At 34.8% G+C, this 15,624-nt stretch overlaps 1 protein-coding gene across 1 annotated transcript in view; it reads left to right on the top strand.

Annotated features, from left to right (window-relative positions):
* Positions 1-15,624, top strand: part of mgl (low-density lipoprotein receptor-related protein megalin) — an 890,817-nt gene that overhangs the window by 657,460 nt on the left and 217,733 nt on the right. Inside the window, exons 58-60 of the mRNA XM_090412774.1 lie at positions 11,135-11,361; positions 13,808-14,053; positions 14,174-14,293. Coding sequence (XP_090268900.1) covers positions 11,135-11,361; positions 13,808-14,053; positions 14,174-14,293 — 593 coding nt within the window. The remainder of the gene's footprint in view (positions 1-11,134; positions 11,362-13,807; positions 14,054-14,173; positions 14,294-15,624) is intronic.

Raw genomic sequence — 15,624 nt, 5'->3', positions numbered from 1 at the left:
GACCACTAAGTTGCAGAGGCTTAGCGAGGAGTTGGGGGGGGGGGATCTGCTCTGGGCAGTACTTTTTTGGCATTTAAGAAATCTTGCCTTACTAGAAAACAGCAACTGAGTGATGAAATCGACTTTGACAATGTCATCAACAATTTTATGAACAGAAAAGCAAGATAAATAACATTTTAGAATGTTGGAATTAAAGTTTTACTTCAAAAATAACATAGTTTTTAATTTATTTCCCTATACGTCATTTTGACTTTTTGTACTTTTTTTTAAAACCTAAGTAGGAATTACCATCATTTCGGAAAAACTTATTATGTTATAAATGTGCCATTTATAGCATAATAAATCTAAAAGCATGTTTTGAATACATATGAAAACATAATTAATTAAATTGGAAGTAAATGATTAAAAGTGTATCATCATTGAACAAAGTTTTAATTTTTATTAAACAAATAAATAATATGATCTAATTATGTTACTGCTTACTTTTAATGAGATGGTTAAGCTTCTCGTCCCTTGCAGAGTTGCTGGATATCTGGCTCAATATTGGTCAAATTCAGTCGAAGATCAGCACACACACACACGAAGATGATTTCTGTATTTTGTTTTTATTTGAAGGAGTGATGAAAATCCTTTCTTACAAAGATAAGTTGTAGAGAATTGCATGACGATTTTCAATGCTTCTTTAGATAATTCAGGAAATTCACTTCTCACTGAAGGCGAGATCCAAAATCGAGCCAAACCAAGATCACGGAATTGCATTTTAAGTCCACTGTCACTTGAAAGTTCAATTACCTGTTCTTTTTTCGATAACGAAAGGTCGTTCTCGTGACTACAAGCCTGAAATGGATCGTGAACCCACAGAAATTTCTTATAAAAGTTATTTGGAAAATATGTTTCAAAATTCCGTTTGAGATTTTTGAGGTGGTCACAGACCCTTTCCAAACTCAGAATCAACAAAAATATAATTTTCCACTAAAAAGGTTTCCAATGTTGGAAAAGGTGCAAATTGTCTGTCTTTTATATAATTAATCCATAAAACCAGTTTTTTCTCGAATGCTTTTATTTTGTCGTAGGCATCAAGAACAGTTAAAGAATTTCCCTGAAGGGAGAGATTTAGTTCATTTAATTTCGTAAATATGTCTGAAAGATAGGATAGTATTGATAACCATGCTTCGTTAACAAGGAGTGATGCAAAATCAGAATTATGTTCATTTACAAATAATAAAACTTTGCCTTAATTGAAATAACCTTGTTAGTACTTTGCCCCTGGAAAGCCAGTGAATTTCAGAATGAAGCAAAGGTTGTATATATTCACTGCCCATTTCATCGCAGAGTACTGATAATAACCGGTTATTTAGTGGTCGAACTTTAATAAAATTAACTAACTTTACAGCATTATATACAGTAGCACAGTTTTAAATTCTGGTGGCATTCCTTTGGAGGCTAACGCTTCCCTATGTAAGAAACAATGTACCCAATTCATATCCAGAGCTACTTCCTTGATCATAGAAACAACCCCACTATGCCTGCCTGTAAGGGCGCAAGCTCCATCCGAACAGAAGCCTATACATTTTTCCCACTGGATCCCTTTGTGTATTTTGTAATTATTGAGAGTGTGAAATATTTCTTCTTCAGTTGTTCGGGATAGCAAAGTTTTACAAAACAGAATATCATCATGAATGTTGTTATCATGCACATATCTTACGTAGCATATTAACTGTGCATCACTTGTAACATCAGTAGTCTCGTCTATTTGTAACGCATAATAAGGACTCTTCTTAACTCTTTCGATTAACTTAGATTCTATGTCACCTGCCATATCATTAATTCTGCAACTGACAGTGTCATTTGAAAGAGGAATCAAATCAACATCTTTTAGTAACTTGTTGCCAAACATCTTTTTTGCCACATCTTTTATAGCTGGAAGTAGCAAATTTTCCTTGGATAGAATGAGGTTTCCCTGTTTGCACTATGTGCAAACTTAAGAAATAGGATGCTTCCAGTGCATTGCTATTAATGGAACCCATGGCTGAAACTATATCTTTCCCATGATTTAATGTCCCTAAGTGTCGTCGCTTAAAAAATTCAATTGGCTTATTTTTCCCATCACAATGCTTAGTTTCTAAATGTCGTTGGAGTTTCACAGGTTTCATGCACTCGTTTGACAACAAAAAACTCCATAACAAAAAACATATCGAGGTTTCTGTTCATTTTCATCTCCACACCAAGTAAACCTGAATTCCAAATATGAACTGTTATATTTCCTACTGTATTTTTTCTTTGAACTGCTTGTTTCTTCTTCTTTAGTAATATCAGATTTACTCGCTATTACAACACTTGTATCACATTTAGGGTTAGCATCACCTGTTTGCCCTTCTTTTCAAAATCCTAGTTCTAAGCCACTTTTCCATTATTAAAAAATATATAAATATATATTAATCGGGTTAACTCAGGACACACTCTGTCGAAGTATCACTTAGCATTTCTCAAGATATACTGAGCCTTGGTTGAAGGAGGGAACCTTCTAATAAAAATCAATAAACAACAAGCCATTGGTTGAAATGTGGATAACACATGTTCACTTCAAATCTGACAAAACAGCAAGGGAAGGCAGAAGCAATAAAACTATATTATTGTTCACTTCACCCCTCTTTTATTATTATCATTCTGCCGCTACAAATTTAGCGGCAGAATGACGAATAATAAAAATGGTGAAGTGAACAACAATATAGTTTTATTGCTTCCACCTTTGAACATTCTGATGATATTTGTTGTTTTTTTAAGTCTCCATTTGATTTCAATAATTTTTACTTACTTATTCAATTTTAATTTGTTTAGATAATTAAAATATATATATTTATTTAATTAATTTAAGTCTGCCTGCGGACCACCTGTGGTTCGTGGACCATAGGTTGAGAAACACTGTACTAGAGTATTCAAGGGATAGGGATGAATCTTTTCTATTGCTATTTCATTTCATCTTATGCAGTAGGAGACTGCATAACCTAGTAGGTGGAAGTCCCAACCTAGCTGGCCAACATGGGATGAATTGAGGCACAAAACTTCCCAGATGTGTGGAAACTGCCTCTGAAACCTTACCATTTTTTTTTCTTGCAGTGATTTCACTCCAAAATCTATTATTATTATTATTATTATTACATGACCTTCAAGGAGTCCAAAGACTTATCAACGGAGAGCAACTTCTTATCTCCATCTCTGTCTCCACCATTACCATCATCATCTACACCAATGCCATCTATTGGCCACCACTAGTATTTTCACAAAGAATTACAAACATCCATGCTCATGCCAGTATTCAAACTCTCAGCCTTTTGTCTGGAGAGCAGATATGCTAACCACTTGGTCATCCAGGCCAGCATATGGTTGTGCCTTATAATACATCTCATGCTTCATCAGTTGTTGCACAGAATAATCAGAGCCATGTTCAGTGCTTAGGGAGAGGGTCCTGTTCAAGAAGTATATTACAGTCTCCAACAAAAAGTCAGTGATATTGTGAATGAGGAACACAGAAGGTATAGGATTAATCTTAGAAGGGAATTTTACATAGCCACATGAAATGTTTGGGGTCTACAGATGAGTACTCTTGAGATTGTCTATATAGAGATGGATAGGTATAAAATTGCCATTCTGGGAATTACAGAAACTAGATGGAATGGAGAAGGCCACTTCAAAAAACAGGATGGTAAGCTAGTTGTTTACTCAGGAGACTACTCAAAGCATCATGGGGTAGCTGTGATACTGAAAACAGTTCAGGCAAGACACCTTCTTGGTTATAACCCCATTAATGATAGGATACTTTCTATTAGACTTAAGACTCAGCCTACTAATGTATCAATTGTTGTAGTTTATGCACCCCACACAAATAGGCCTGATGAAAAGAGTGAAGAATTCTATGAAAACTTAGAGACTGTTTTGGACTGCCTACCAAGGAGAGACTCACTTTACGTCTTAGGGGACTTAAATGCAAAAGTGGGAAAGAGTATGAGAGTCAGGCCAGAGTGTGGCACGTTTGGTCTGGGTGAACGTAACACCCGTGGTGAAGACTGTTGGAATTTGCCCTTGCTAACAGATTAGTTATTACCAATACCTGCTTCCAGAAACATCCACGATGGACCTATGCTTGGACATCTAACACTGATAGGCCAAGGCACCAGATTGATTACATCCTGGCTCACAAGCAGTGGAAGACAAGCATCTCTGATGTGAATAGTTGTCCTGGTGCAAATTGTGGTACAGACCATCAGCTAGTAAGAACCAAAGTAAAACTGAGACTCTGAAAACTTCCAAGTCAGACACATCCTACTAGACTAGATATTAGAGTAATTCACAGAAGAAACATCAATTTGGTTGGATAATTTCGGAGACCAATGAGTAGAACTCACCAGAAATGCTTTGGGAAGTTGTCAAAGTGATAATACAGGATACAGCCAAGAAGTATCTCAGACCAATAAGAAGACTAAGAGACCCATGGATATCAGATTCAACATGGGAACTAATCAAAAGAAGGCAGTTGGAAAAACAAAGAGACACAGGGACTGAAGAATATAAGAGATTACATAGAGAAGTCAGAAGAGCCATCAAGCAGGACAAGGCAAAGTTTTATACTAATAAATGTGAAGAGATAAAGTTCCAGATGAGGAGGCACAATTATAAAAGGATATTTTATTTAGTTCATGACTTAAAGCACAAGTTTAAGCCTAAATTGAATGTCATCCAAGACAGGATTGGATCATTATTAACAGAAGAATCGGAAATCAAAAACAGATGGAAAGAATACTGTGAGGAACTGTACAATAGAGTGGATAAAGAAAATTTGGAGGAGCCCTCTCACCAAGAAAATTCCGATTTGGAACTTTCCCCACTTAGGCATAAAGTTGAAAGAGCAGTTAAGCAGCTTAACAGCAATAAGGCCCCAGGTGCAAATGAAATCCCAGCAGAGTTAAGGCCACAGGGGATGGAGAGATAAGAGTGTTTCATTGATTGATTATAAGAATATGGGAGAGAGGATCATGGCCTAGAGACTAGAAGAAGTCAGTTTTCATACCACTACATAAGAAGGGAGATATGAAGGCTTGCAAGAACTATAGAACTATTAGTTTAATATCTCATACAAGCAAAATTTTATTGAAGATCATGCTAAATGGGATTGAGACCAGAGTTGAGGCAGAGATGCCCGAGGAACAAGCAGGTTTTAGGAAAGGTAAGGGCACCAGAGATGAGATCCTTTGCCTTAAACAGATCATAGAAAAATATAAAGAATTTAGATTCCTTCTGATAACGTTTCTTAGGTTACTCTTAAACTTTTGACTGTTCAGCATGTAAAACTGTGGGAAGGGAAGTAATGAAAAGAATGAGGGGTTTCCTCAACACACTATCAGGTTGATAGCCAACTTGCATATAGAGCAAGAAGCCATGGTAAGAACAGGTATTGAATTGACTCATTGGCTTCAGGTTGGAAAGGGAGTTAGGCAAGGATGCTTACTTTCTCCTCACTTGTTTAATATATATGCTGAGGACATCATGCATGAAGCATTAGATGAGCTGAAGACAGGAATTAGGATAGGCAGTAGATTAATCAGTAATCTGAGGTACATTGATGATATCGTACTTCTCTGTAATATGACAAAGAAGAACTAGAATAAATTCTTGATAAAGTTAACAAAATCAGTAATAACAGAGGACTTCAACTCAATCCTAGCAAGACAAATATTATAGTTCTCAAAGGAAATACAAACAGCGAAGCTCTTGAGAAACAAGTGTACCTTACTGGAGAAAAAAATTGAGGAAGTCAGCAAGTTTGTATGCCTCAGATCTATTATTAATGCAAAGAATTGCTGCTCAGAAAAAGATTAGGAATGGCTAAAACAGCAGTCAGAGACTTGTCTACAATCTGGAAGGATGAATCTATTTCCATGGAAACAAAATTGAAGATTTTGGATGCAGTTGTTTTTCCAACAGCGACTTATGGATGTGAGACTTGGAAGCTAAAGAAGTCAGTAAGAAAAGGATGGCTGCTTTTGAGATGTGGTGTTACAGAAGGCTGTTGAGGATGTCATGTTAGAAAAGATCAGTAGAACTTTAAGGATACTGACAGAAGAAAGTTAAAATGGTTTGGATACATTGAAAGGATAGAAGGAAGACTTCTTAGAACAGTGATAGAAGGTAAAGTTCCTGGGAAAAGAGAAGTGGTAGATCATCAATGAGGATGGTGTATGTGGAGTGACTGATCTCCAGAGAGTTGAGGCTTCCAGAAAAGCATACAACTGGACTACATAGCGAGGACTGGTGTGGCACATCAACGGGCATCGGAGTGGCCGTACGGCACCTGTGGATGCCCAATGAACAGGATGATGATCATGCTGCTGACTTCCAATTTAAATATAGACTGTGGATTGCACTGTATAATGTTCCATTTACCCCATATTAGCATTTTGATGAGCTTCTCTCTAGGCACCTTGTGTACTTTACCAGATCCGCAAAACTAAGTGCAGCTCCTTGTTATATTTTCATGATTTCTCAACTATTTATTTTACAGTGACAATATGATCTTAACAACCTGTCTTTGGCTTCAACCCTGCTTATTTATCCCCAAGTTTCCCTTCCACAGTTTTTCCTAGCTCTTCTTAAATATTCTTGCATAAATCTTGCCTGAAACACTTTGTAGAGAAATTCCTCTGTAATTCTCATATTCATTGTTATTCCCCTTTATACATGTAAGTGCTCTACTCCAATCATCTGGAATTTGTACTTCTGGCCAGGCCTTCTGAATTATGAAGTGTAGCTACTGCAAAACTTTTATACCTCCTATTTGAGCATTTTTGATTGCATATAATCAGCTCCTACTTCCTTTTCACATTTTATTTTTTCTACCTCAGATAGTGATATGTGCATTCCTCTTGAATATTTTCTGCTACTGTTCCATCATTACTTTTTTCATTTAAGTCTTCTAAAATAATTACTTCCAGAATATAGAAGATAGAAAAAACACATTGATTTTCAGTTGTGAATATTGGTTCATCTATTTTTATTTTTAGGGTTGCTTACTCGTAAGGGTCAAAGCTAGATAACCATGAAAAGATTTCCACATAGCCTTTTAAGGAATGCAACGAACCAACTGGGATATCTGATCTATCATCTAATTCTTACTTAATTGGTGAGAACCACACAATTGGTCACCCAGTTAATTGTGATCTGCCTGCTTACCAACCAAACAAGGGTGGGCAGGTAATTTGGAATTTAGCTTACTAAACTGTATTCTATATTGACTTAATCCAAAACAGATTGGTGGTGCATGATGAAATTTCATGCTGGCTGCTGTGTCACTCAGTTAAACAAAGGCCCTCCCTCTCCTCAGTGTTTTCATCAGAAATCAGAGCTGGAAAATACTCAACATCAGCATTGCTCACATAAGAAGTCAACTTAGAGAAGTTTCAAATTGATACAACCGTGTTACCAACATAAAGAAGGAAAAAAACATTGGAATTCTGAATAACAAATATAGATGTTATATTTAGGTGATAATTATTGGGGAAAGGAAGGAGTAGCTACGGTATTCAACACTGAACATTAAGGCTATCTTCTTGAATAGCAGACAGTATCAAAAAGAGCGATGCGGATAAATGTAAAAATTAAGAATTTGTGCCTATCAAGCCACAGACGGTTCTACTAAGGAAGAAATAGAGGAAGTTTAGGACAGCTAACCCAAAGAAAAATGTAATAAATGGATACTTGTAGGAGATCTTAACAGCAGAGCAGGAAACGAATACCAGATTAGAAATGTTTTAGGAAAATCTGAAGAAAAGAGCATACTTATTAATAATGAGATATACCTGCTACATTTCTCTTCTGGATATGTACTAGATATTACTAACACCATGTTCTAACATAGTGATATGCAAAATTAACAGGACAAAAAGATACAACAAATAAGAAAAGACACATTGATTGTGTTATTGTAGATTGTGATAGCTTCACACTGGTTGAGTATACAGGCAATTTGAAATAGGCAGTGGTCAATATTTAATTTTCAGAATGATATCTGAAATTCATAATGAAAATAAAAATATATTATTATTATTATTATCCAGGCCTCCATGGAGTCAAAAGACTCATCGTGGGAGGTCGTTTTTAGGAAACACAGTGTATCATACCACTCCTTGAACCCATTGACCGTTCCCGCTCCAACCACTCTCTCAGGCAATGTATTCCAAGGTTCAACCACCCTCCACGCAAAGAAACCACTCCTCACCCTCTTGTGCACACCCTCCTTTCATAACTTCTAGGGATGGCCCATTGTCATCGCTCCTTCCTGCCATTCCACCAAGAGAACTCTCCAATGTCTACCCTGTAAACTGCCTCTCAACAGTTTAAAAGTCTTGATCATATCACCTTTCTTTCTTCTATTCACCAAACTCTGCAGTCACATTCCCTCAGTCGATCCTCATAACTCATATTGTACAGTCCTGAAACTACCTTTGTTATCTGCCTCTTTACCCTTTCCACAGTCAATTTATTCCCTTCAAATCCTGGGGACCAAATCTGAGAACAAGTCTAAGTGTGGTCTGATCAGAGTCTTATACAACAGAATGATAACGCTTTTATCTCTGCAGGTTAGTGTCCTTCTCAGTATTGCAGCAATCCTCTGAGTTACCCTCACCACCTTTGCAATATGCTCCCTGAATTTCAGTTTTCTATCAATCATTACCCCCAGATCTCTTGTTTTCCATACCTCCTCCAGTACAGCTCCTCTAATCAAGTATGCATCCTCCCATTGATGGTTCCCAAACCTCAAGACTTGACATTTTGCTGCATTGAACCGACATCCCCCATTCATTTGCCCATCTGTCTAGTTTATTCAAATCCTCTTGCAGGGCTGCCACATCTGCCCTATTACTGATAACCCTTCCAAGCTTCACATCATCTGCAAACAACTGAATGTCCCCTTGCAATCCATTGACAATATCATTGATATAAAGGTTGAACAATACAGGTCCCAGTACTGAGCCCTGTGGAACCCCACTTGTAACCGTCTGCTTCCTCGATATTGCCCCACCATACACAACTTTCTGATGCCTATCAGTCACCCAATTCTGAATCCATTTGACTAACCCGACGTTTAAACCCATGTGCTACAACCTAAATATCAGCTTATCATGTGGCACCCAGTCAAATGGCTTTGCAAAATCCAAAAAAAATGGCAGTATATGCCTTTCCTTCATCTAATGCTCTTGTCACTTTATTATAAATGGCAATCATATTACTAAAGCAAGAGCGCCCCTTAACAAATCCATGTTGATTCTCACAGATAACATTACCCTCATCTGCCCAACACTGTATATATTAACCTCATTAATTTCTCCAAGACCTTAACAACTACTGATTACATGCAAACAGGCCTATAATTAGACACTTCCAGTCTATTCCAGTTTTGCCTTCCTCACCATTCTGGTCACTCTCCCGGCGTGCGTCTTATATTCTTTGTGTATCTGTCCTTCATCCCTCTCCTTATATCTCTTCCATAATCTCTTTTTCAACTGCAGTTCAAAGACAAGCAGTTCTCAGAGGTAAACTGTAGACTCAAATATATGAATGTTATTCAAGGAAAAATGAAAGAGTTTGAAAACAAGAATCAAACCTTAGAAATTGATTGGCAGACACTGAAGAAAACATTTGATTGATTCAGCCAGTGAGTCATATGATGAAGTTCAGATGTTGGATTTAGGAAGTTAAAGAGGCAATCCTGGAAAAGCAGAAAGCGTGTTTAAAGTTCCTTGCAAGTAAACGAGCATATGTTCTGAGATAACTGAGAAAACATAACAAATCAAAAAGCAGTCTGTAAGTGTCTAAACAATAGCCATAGGAAATTGTTTTTGTAAGAATACAGAAGATAAATATCAGGAAAAATATTTTGGAGGCTATTGAAAATGCTTAGAAATAGAGGAAAGACTGCTATAAAAAAAATTCAGAGATAAAGGTGACAAAAAAAAACTGAAGAGTTTTTTACTAGTTATCCTATAAGTTTGGAGTAATTATTTTGAAAGATTGTTAAATGAAACAAGAAGAGTGACAGAGTTGTGGTAAAAAATATTCAGTAAAAGCAAAAATCAAAAGTACATATCAATACTTGAGACAGAAGAATCTGTTAAGAACCTAAAATGTGGAAACACAGCTTGAGTACTAGATATTTAGCAATAAATGCTCAAACACAGAATTATAAAAGTTTTGCATTAATTGTACTAAGTAATTCAGAAGGCTTGGTCAGAAGTTTGAATTCAACACTACTGGATTAGAGCACTCATATCCATTTCTAATTAAGAAAATCACACCGAATGACCAACAAATCTTACCTGGATGTTCCAGATAAGATTTTATGTGTAAGTATACTTTGAGAAAAGGCTAAGAAAAAGTGTGGAAGCTAAATTTGGAGAAGAACAATTTGGGTTCAACCCAAATAATGAATGAATATAAGAAAAATTAGTCAAAACATTAAACTAACTTTCTACAGGGCAGTGTTCAAATCAATTTTCAGTTATGTATCTGGGAGCTGGGTTAGAAATAAAATACCTTAACAAACAGTCAAGACAATAGGTATGAGAGTATGGAGAAAAATTAAAGCTAATTTCAGGCATTGACACCTAAGATTAGCTCTGCTCACAGATTAGCAGAATGTGAGAGGAAAAGTTTAGCTAAGCAGGTATTTGATCCCCAGGATGGCAGTAGAAAGACCAAGATCTAGACCAGTCTCAGTTAAACATGCCTTAGAAGACTGAAATATAAGATTATAAGATTTGACAATGTTAGTGTCCTAACAGATAACAGGCTGATTTGGAGGAAAATTTTCAGTAGGATATTAGTAATAAAGCAAACTTTTCATATAGGCTGATCCTAGTATTCTGTATGCTTCTGTAAGTTACGTAGCACGAATTTGATTAAGATAAAGGTTTTTTGTTATTTTATTTTATTTTATTTATTTATTTGAAAATAATGTTTTAACAATAAAAAAGTTTTTTAGTATTAATTATAATACAAAATTTTAGTATTAAAAAAAAATTTTTTTTTATTTATAAAGAAATTTAGTTATAGTATAGAGTGTTTTATTCTTGTTTTTCTCAAGGTTTGCCGATTTCGATGGTCGCCATCGTTACCAAGTTTTAAGTGGTAATGCTGTACCACATGTATTTGCTATTACTGTATTTGATGACTGGATGTATTGGACAGACTGGAATATGAAAGGAGTATACAGAGCAAACAAATTTACTGGAAAAAATTTGGAAATTCTACGCAACACATCTCATAGACCATATGATATTCAAATATATCATCCTCTTCGCCAACTTCCTTGTAAGTTTTAAAGCCATTTTGCTGGTATTTATATTTATTATTAATGTGATGAATATAAAAAAGATGTCATTAAAATTCAGTTAATTTATAAATATTTAATATTAGCATGTCTTTTTTAGATTCTTATTTATGTTATTATTATTTCTACTACCCAAGACCCCATGGAGTCAACGACTCATTTAGGAGGTTCTTTTATCAAACACACAGCTCATCATGCCGTGCTTTAAACACACTCAAATTCTCTACAGACACTACACTCTCAGGCAATTCACAACTGTGCATGCAGAAAACCTGTTTCTCACTTCCCTGCTCACACCCTCTTTATACAGTTTCCAGGGGTGACATCTGGTTCTCCCCTGATCTCCCACTGCTTTCTGTAGAACCTCTCCAATATTGATCTTATAACAACCCCTTACTAACTTGTAGGTCTCTATTATATCTCCCATCTTCCTCCTATCCACCAGACTCTGTAAATTGCATCTTCTCGATCTTTCCTCATATTCGACATTCCAGAGGTCAGAAATTACCTTAGTCATTTGCCTCTGGACCCTTTCTAACATCTCTTCATCCTTTTGAAAACCAGGTGACCAAATCTGGGCACAGTAGTCCATGTGTGGCCTAATCAAAGCCTTATACAATAGAACAAGAATCTCCCTACTTCTATATATGAATGCATTTTTATAGTTTTTGGTTTTCATCAACAGGGAAATTTCAAGGGAATGTATTACATTATGGAAAATTATGGAGACAGCTACTGTGTTAGAGCAAAACTTTAGTTTAATATAAACCAAAATGAACACTCGGCGTTTTGACCTTCATATCAAGGTCATCATCAGGAGCATACACATATATATATATATACAGAGAAACAAGTTGCACTACAATATACATGGTTTGCTAAAGTTACTGACCAACCATTACAACAATTATTGGCCTGACCTCTGGTGAAAAAAAAAAAAAAAAACCTTTACTACATCAAAGCTAAGAGTCCTATTATTATTATTATCTATTAGGTTACAAAATTAAATGGGGCTGGAGAGCTACATGTTTATATATATATAATAAATAAATAAATAAACTGTGATTATACATGTAAATTTCAACCAATTGGTATGGAATAGTTTCCAATAAAAGCTGAAAACTGCTTAAAGTCCTAAAGTTTGCTAGATACTAAGTAGGCTGAATATGTGCCATCCAAATTCTTGGAATTTTTATGCCACCATTATTGTTGAGATTAGGGTGGTTAATCAGAATTTCACAGGCTTTTTTAAATTTTCTTTCATATCAGGTTTTTGTATGATGTAAAGAGCAGGTACTTTTCCAGTCAATTCGGTGTAGGATGTTGAGAACGTGATCTGAGAGGTAAAGGTTTTTTTTTTTTTTTGCCAGAAGCCAGGCCAATAATTGTTGTAAGGATTGGTCAGTAACTTTAGAAACCATATAAATTGTAGTGTAGCTTGTTTCTCTGTATATATGTGTATGCTCCAGATGATGACCTTGATATGAAGGTCTAAACGTCAAGTGTTCATTTTGGTTTATATTAAACTAAAGTTTTGCTCTAACATGGTAGTTGTCTCCCCAATTTTTCATAATGTATTCTGATCACTGTGTAAGCATGAAAGAAAGGGAATGTATTGTTTTTAACAGAATATGTATTCTTCTTCTTCTACTACTACTACTTATTATTATTATTATAAGCCTTCCAACCAGAAAATTAAGAAGACAATCCTACGAACTACACATTTTTCATATTTAATCTTTATACTTTAGCAGTACGTTATCACTAAATATGTTGAGATCAATTCGTGTTTCTGTGTAGAAAACTGGACACTTTTCTAATCAGAAACTGTTTAATTAAAATAACTATACAAATATAATTATTTATGGAAAATTTTAAAAAATTCCATAAGAGGTACACTTTCTCATTCCAATTTAATTTCAGGAATAAAAAAAAAATTCTTCTCAAGGAAACAAATTCCTTTCCTAATCCTCTCTAGGATTAACAACTATAGCTTTTCACTACAATCAGTTCCAAATTAAAAGTCATCTCACTCTGGCCCATAGTTAACACCCTTTGCAAATAAATAATTTTATCCTACCTGAGTAGCTTCTGTGAAACAATTTTCAGAAAATTACTCTGCTCCAGGAAGTTATCCATGAAGAGAAAATACTTATATTAATCTGTTGATTTTACAATTTAAATGAGTTTAAAGCACAATTTGATGGGCTTTGTAACAGTGTGCACCTCCTGTGATGAATCTTTCACTCCATGGAGGTCTGGTGTTAATAATAATAATAATAATAATAAGCTAAAGTTATAATTATGATGACAGATCTATAAAGACTATATAAAAATGTTAGTCTGTTACTTAATTCTGAATATTTAGTGCATCATCTAATTGTTTTCAAATGTAAGTCTATGTTAACGATTGAATTTTCTATATAGATGAGAATCCCTGTGGTGACAACAATGGTGGATGCTCTCACCTTTGCCTTATTTCACCAGGTGGAGTTAGTTACTCTTGTTTATGCCCTGATAATTTCATCCTTTTGCACAATAATCATACATGTATTGCCAATTGTACCAAAGGTCATCATCTGTGTGGTGGAGGTGATGAGCGTTGTATCTCTATTTTTTTACGATGTAATGGAAACAAGGATTGTAAAGATGCCTCGGATGAAAATGATTGTCGTAAGTATATGTTGATCACATAATTTATGTGTTTTTTAATTTTATTATATGCATATATAGATATCTATCTAATATAAATAAATGTTGCATATACCTAACAGATGCAATCATTTATTGCAGCTCCATTCTTGTGTAAGCCTGGTCAGTTTCAGTGTCATAATAATCAGACTTGTGTTCCTCGGGTTCGGATATGTGATGGGACAAATGACTGTGGAGATCATTCAGATGAAAAATTCTGTGGTATGTTAAATAAAAACAAATATTTATTGAATAACTTAACTTCTTTTTAGTTTTTAATATATTCTTTTAATATGCCAAAGTGCATAATGGCTTAACATTAAATGCATAAACTATATATATGTACATATATTACATTGTTTTATTATAACACTTGTTCTCAGCAATTACAGTTCTGTTGCAACAGTGGCAAATGATAGTACCATAGAAGCTATGAAGATTTCAAGACCATATGCTTCTTTTTATACCTGTATGATTATGAGCCATGGTTATAATGTACATAACCCTGTCCAGTGCTACGAAAATGTGTCCAGATATTTTTGATCAGATAGTGTGTGGTATTATTTATTGATTCTTCAATTAATAATTGAAGAATTGTTTATTAATAATCATGAAACACTCCAGTATTTTAATTAATTAAGAGGGCGATGTTAAATCCCGTTTTATTTTATAGCCGGGTACGAAACTCGGGTCGAAATCCATCGACATCCATAGAGTTTCAATGCCGAAAAACTATCAGCGGAACCAATTGCAAATGATCACTTGGATAGTACAACACCAGGGCAACTCCATGCAAAGGTGGAGCAAGCTCCCTCACTAACTTTAATATTTTTTCATAATGTAAAACCCTTCTCCTAAGAGATGTATATATATTGTTTTACATTCATTATGAGAAGAGGTCACTACCCAGACCGGTTTATTGATAAATTAGTATTACAGTAATGTTTCATTCATTCATTCTAATGAAGAACAATTTAAATATAATTAAACATTTAGAACAACATTTTTAACATATTTTCAAAAATCTTTTTTTTTTTAAATTTCTAAATCATTAATTAACTTATAGATCTAAATTATGCAAAGTTATTTTAACTTGGTTTATAGTTTAATAGGTTACATTATCAAATTATTTTAAACAATTTATGAAACAGTGCTTAGATGATCTACAGGCAGATTTCAATATGTTGCTTTTTATTTATAAAAGTCGGAACAAGTTTTATTTATATTTATTTATATATAAATAAAGATTTATACAACTCAGAGTAAGTATTTAACCCAAAGCTCAGATTTGATGAGCTCCACACTGCTGCAACTTTCACATATCTCTCCAGTGTCCTGTCATAATACTGAATGCTTGTTCAACAAATGAATAAGAGCATGGGATGCTCATAAAGTATGCTACAATTTTAAGAAGAGATATGCATTAAATATTTGCTTTAGTAAGAGCATCAAAGGTTACTAACCACTTATACTATACTGCTTTATCTAAATCTAATTCATTTCTCTACAAGGTTCCTAGAATCCTTGCACTCATATGGTTTGTTCATATCAAC

This window comes from Typopeltis vanoorti, chromosome 23 (genome assembly GCF_054136105.1).
Source record: "Typopeltis vanoorti isolate ZY-2024b chromosome 23, IOZ_Tvanoo_1.0, whole genome shotgun sequence".
NCBI classification, from domain to species: Eukaryota; Metazoa; Arthropoda; class Arachnida; order Uropygi; family Thelyphonidae; genus Typopeltis; species Typopeltis vanoorti.
Note: the sequence above shows the minus strand (reverse complement) of the source record. Positions and strands in the feature narration are given on the sequence as shown.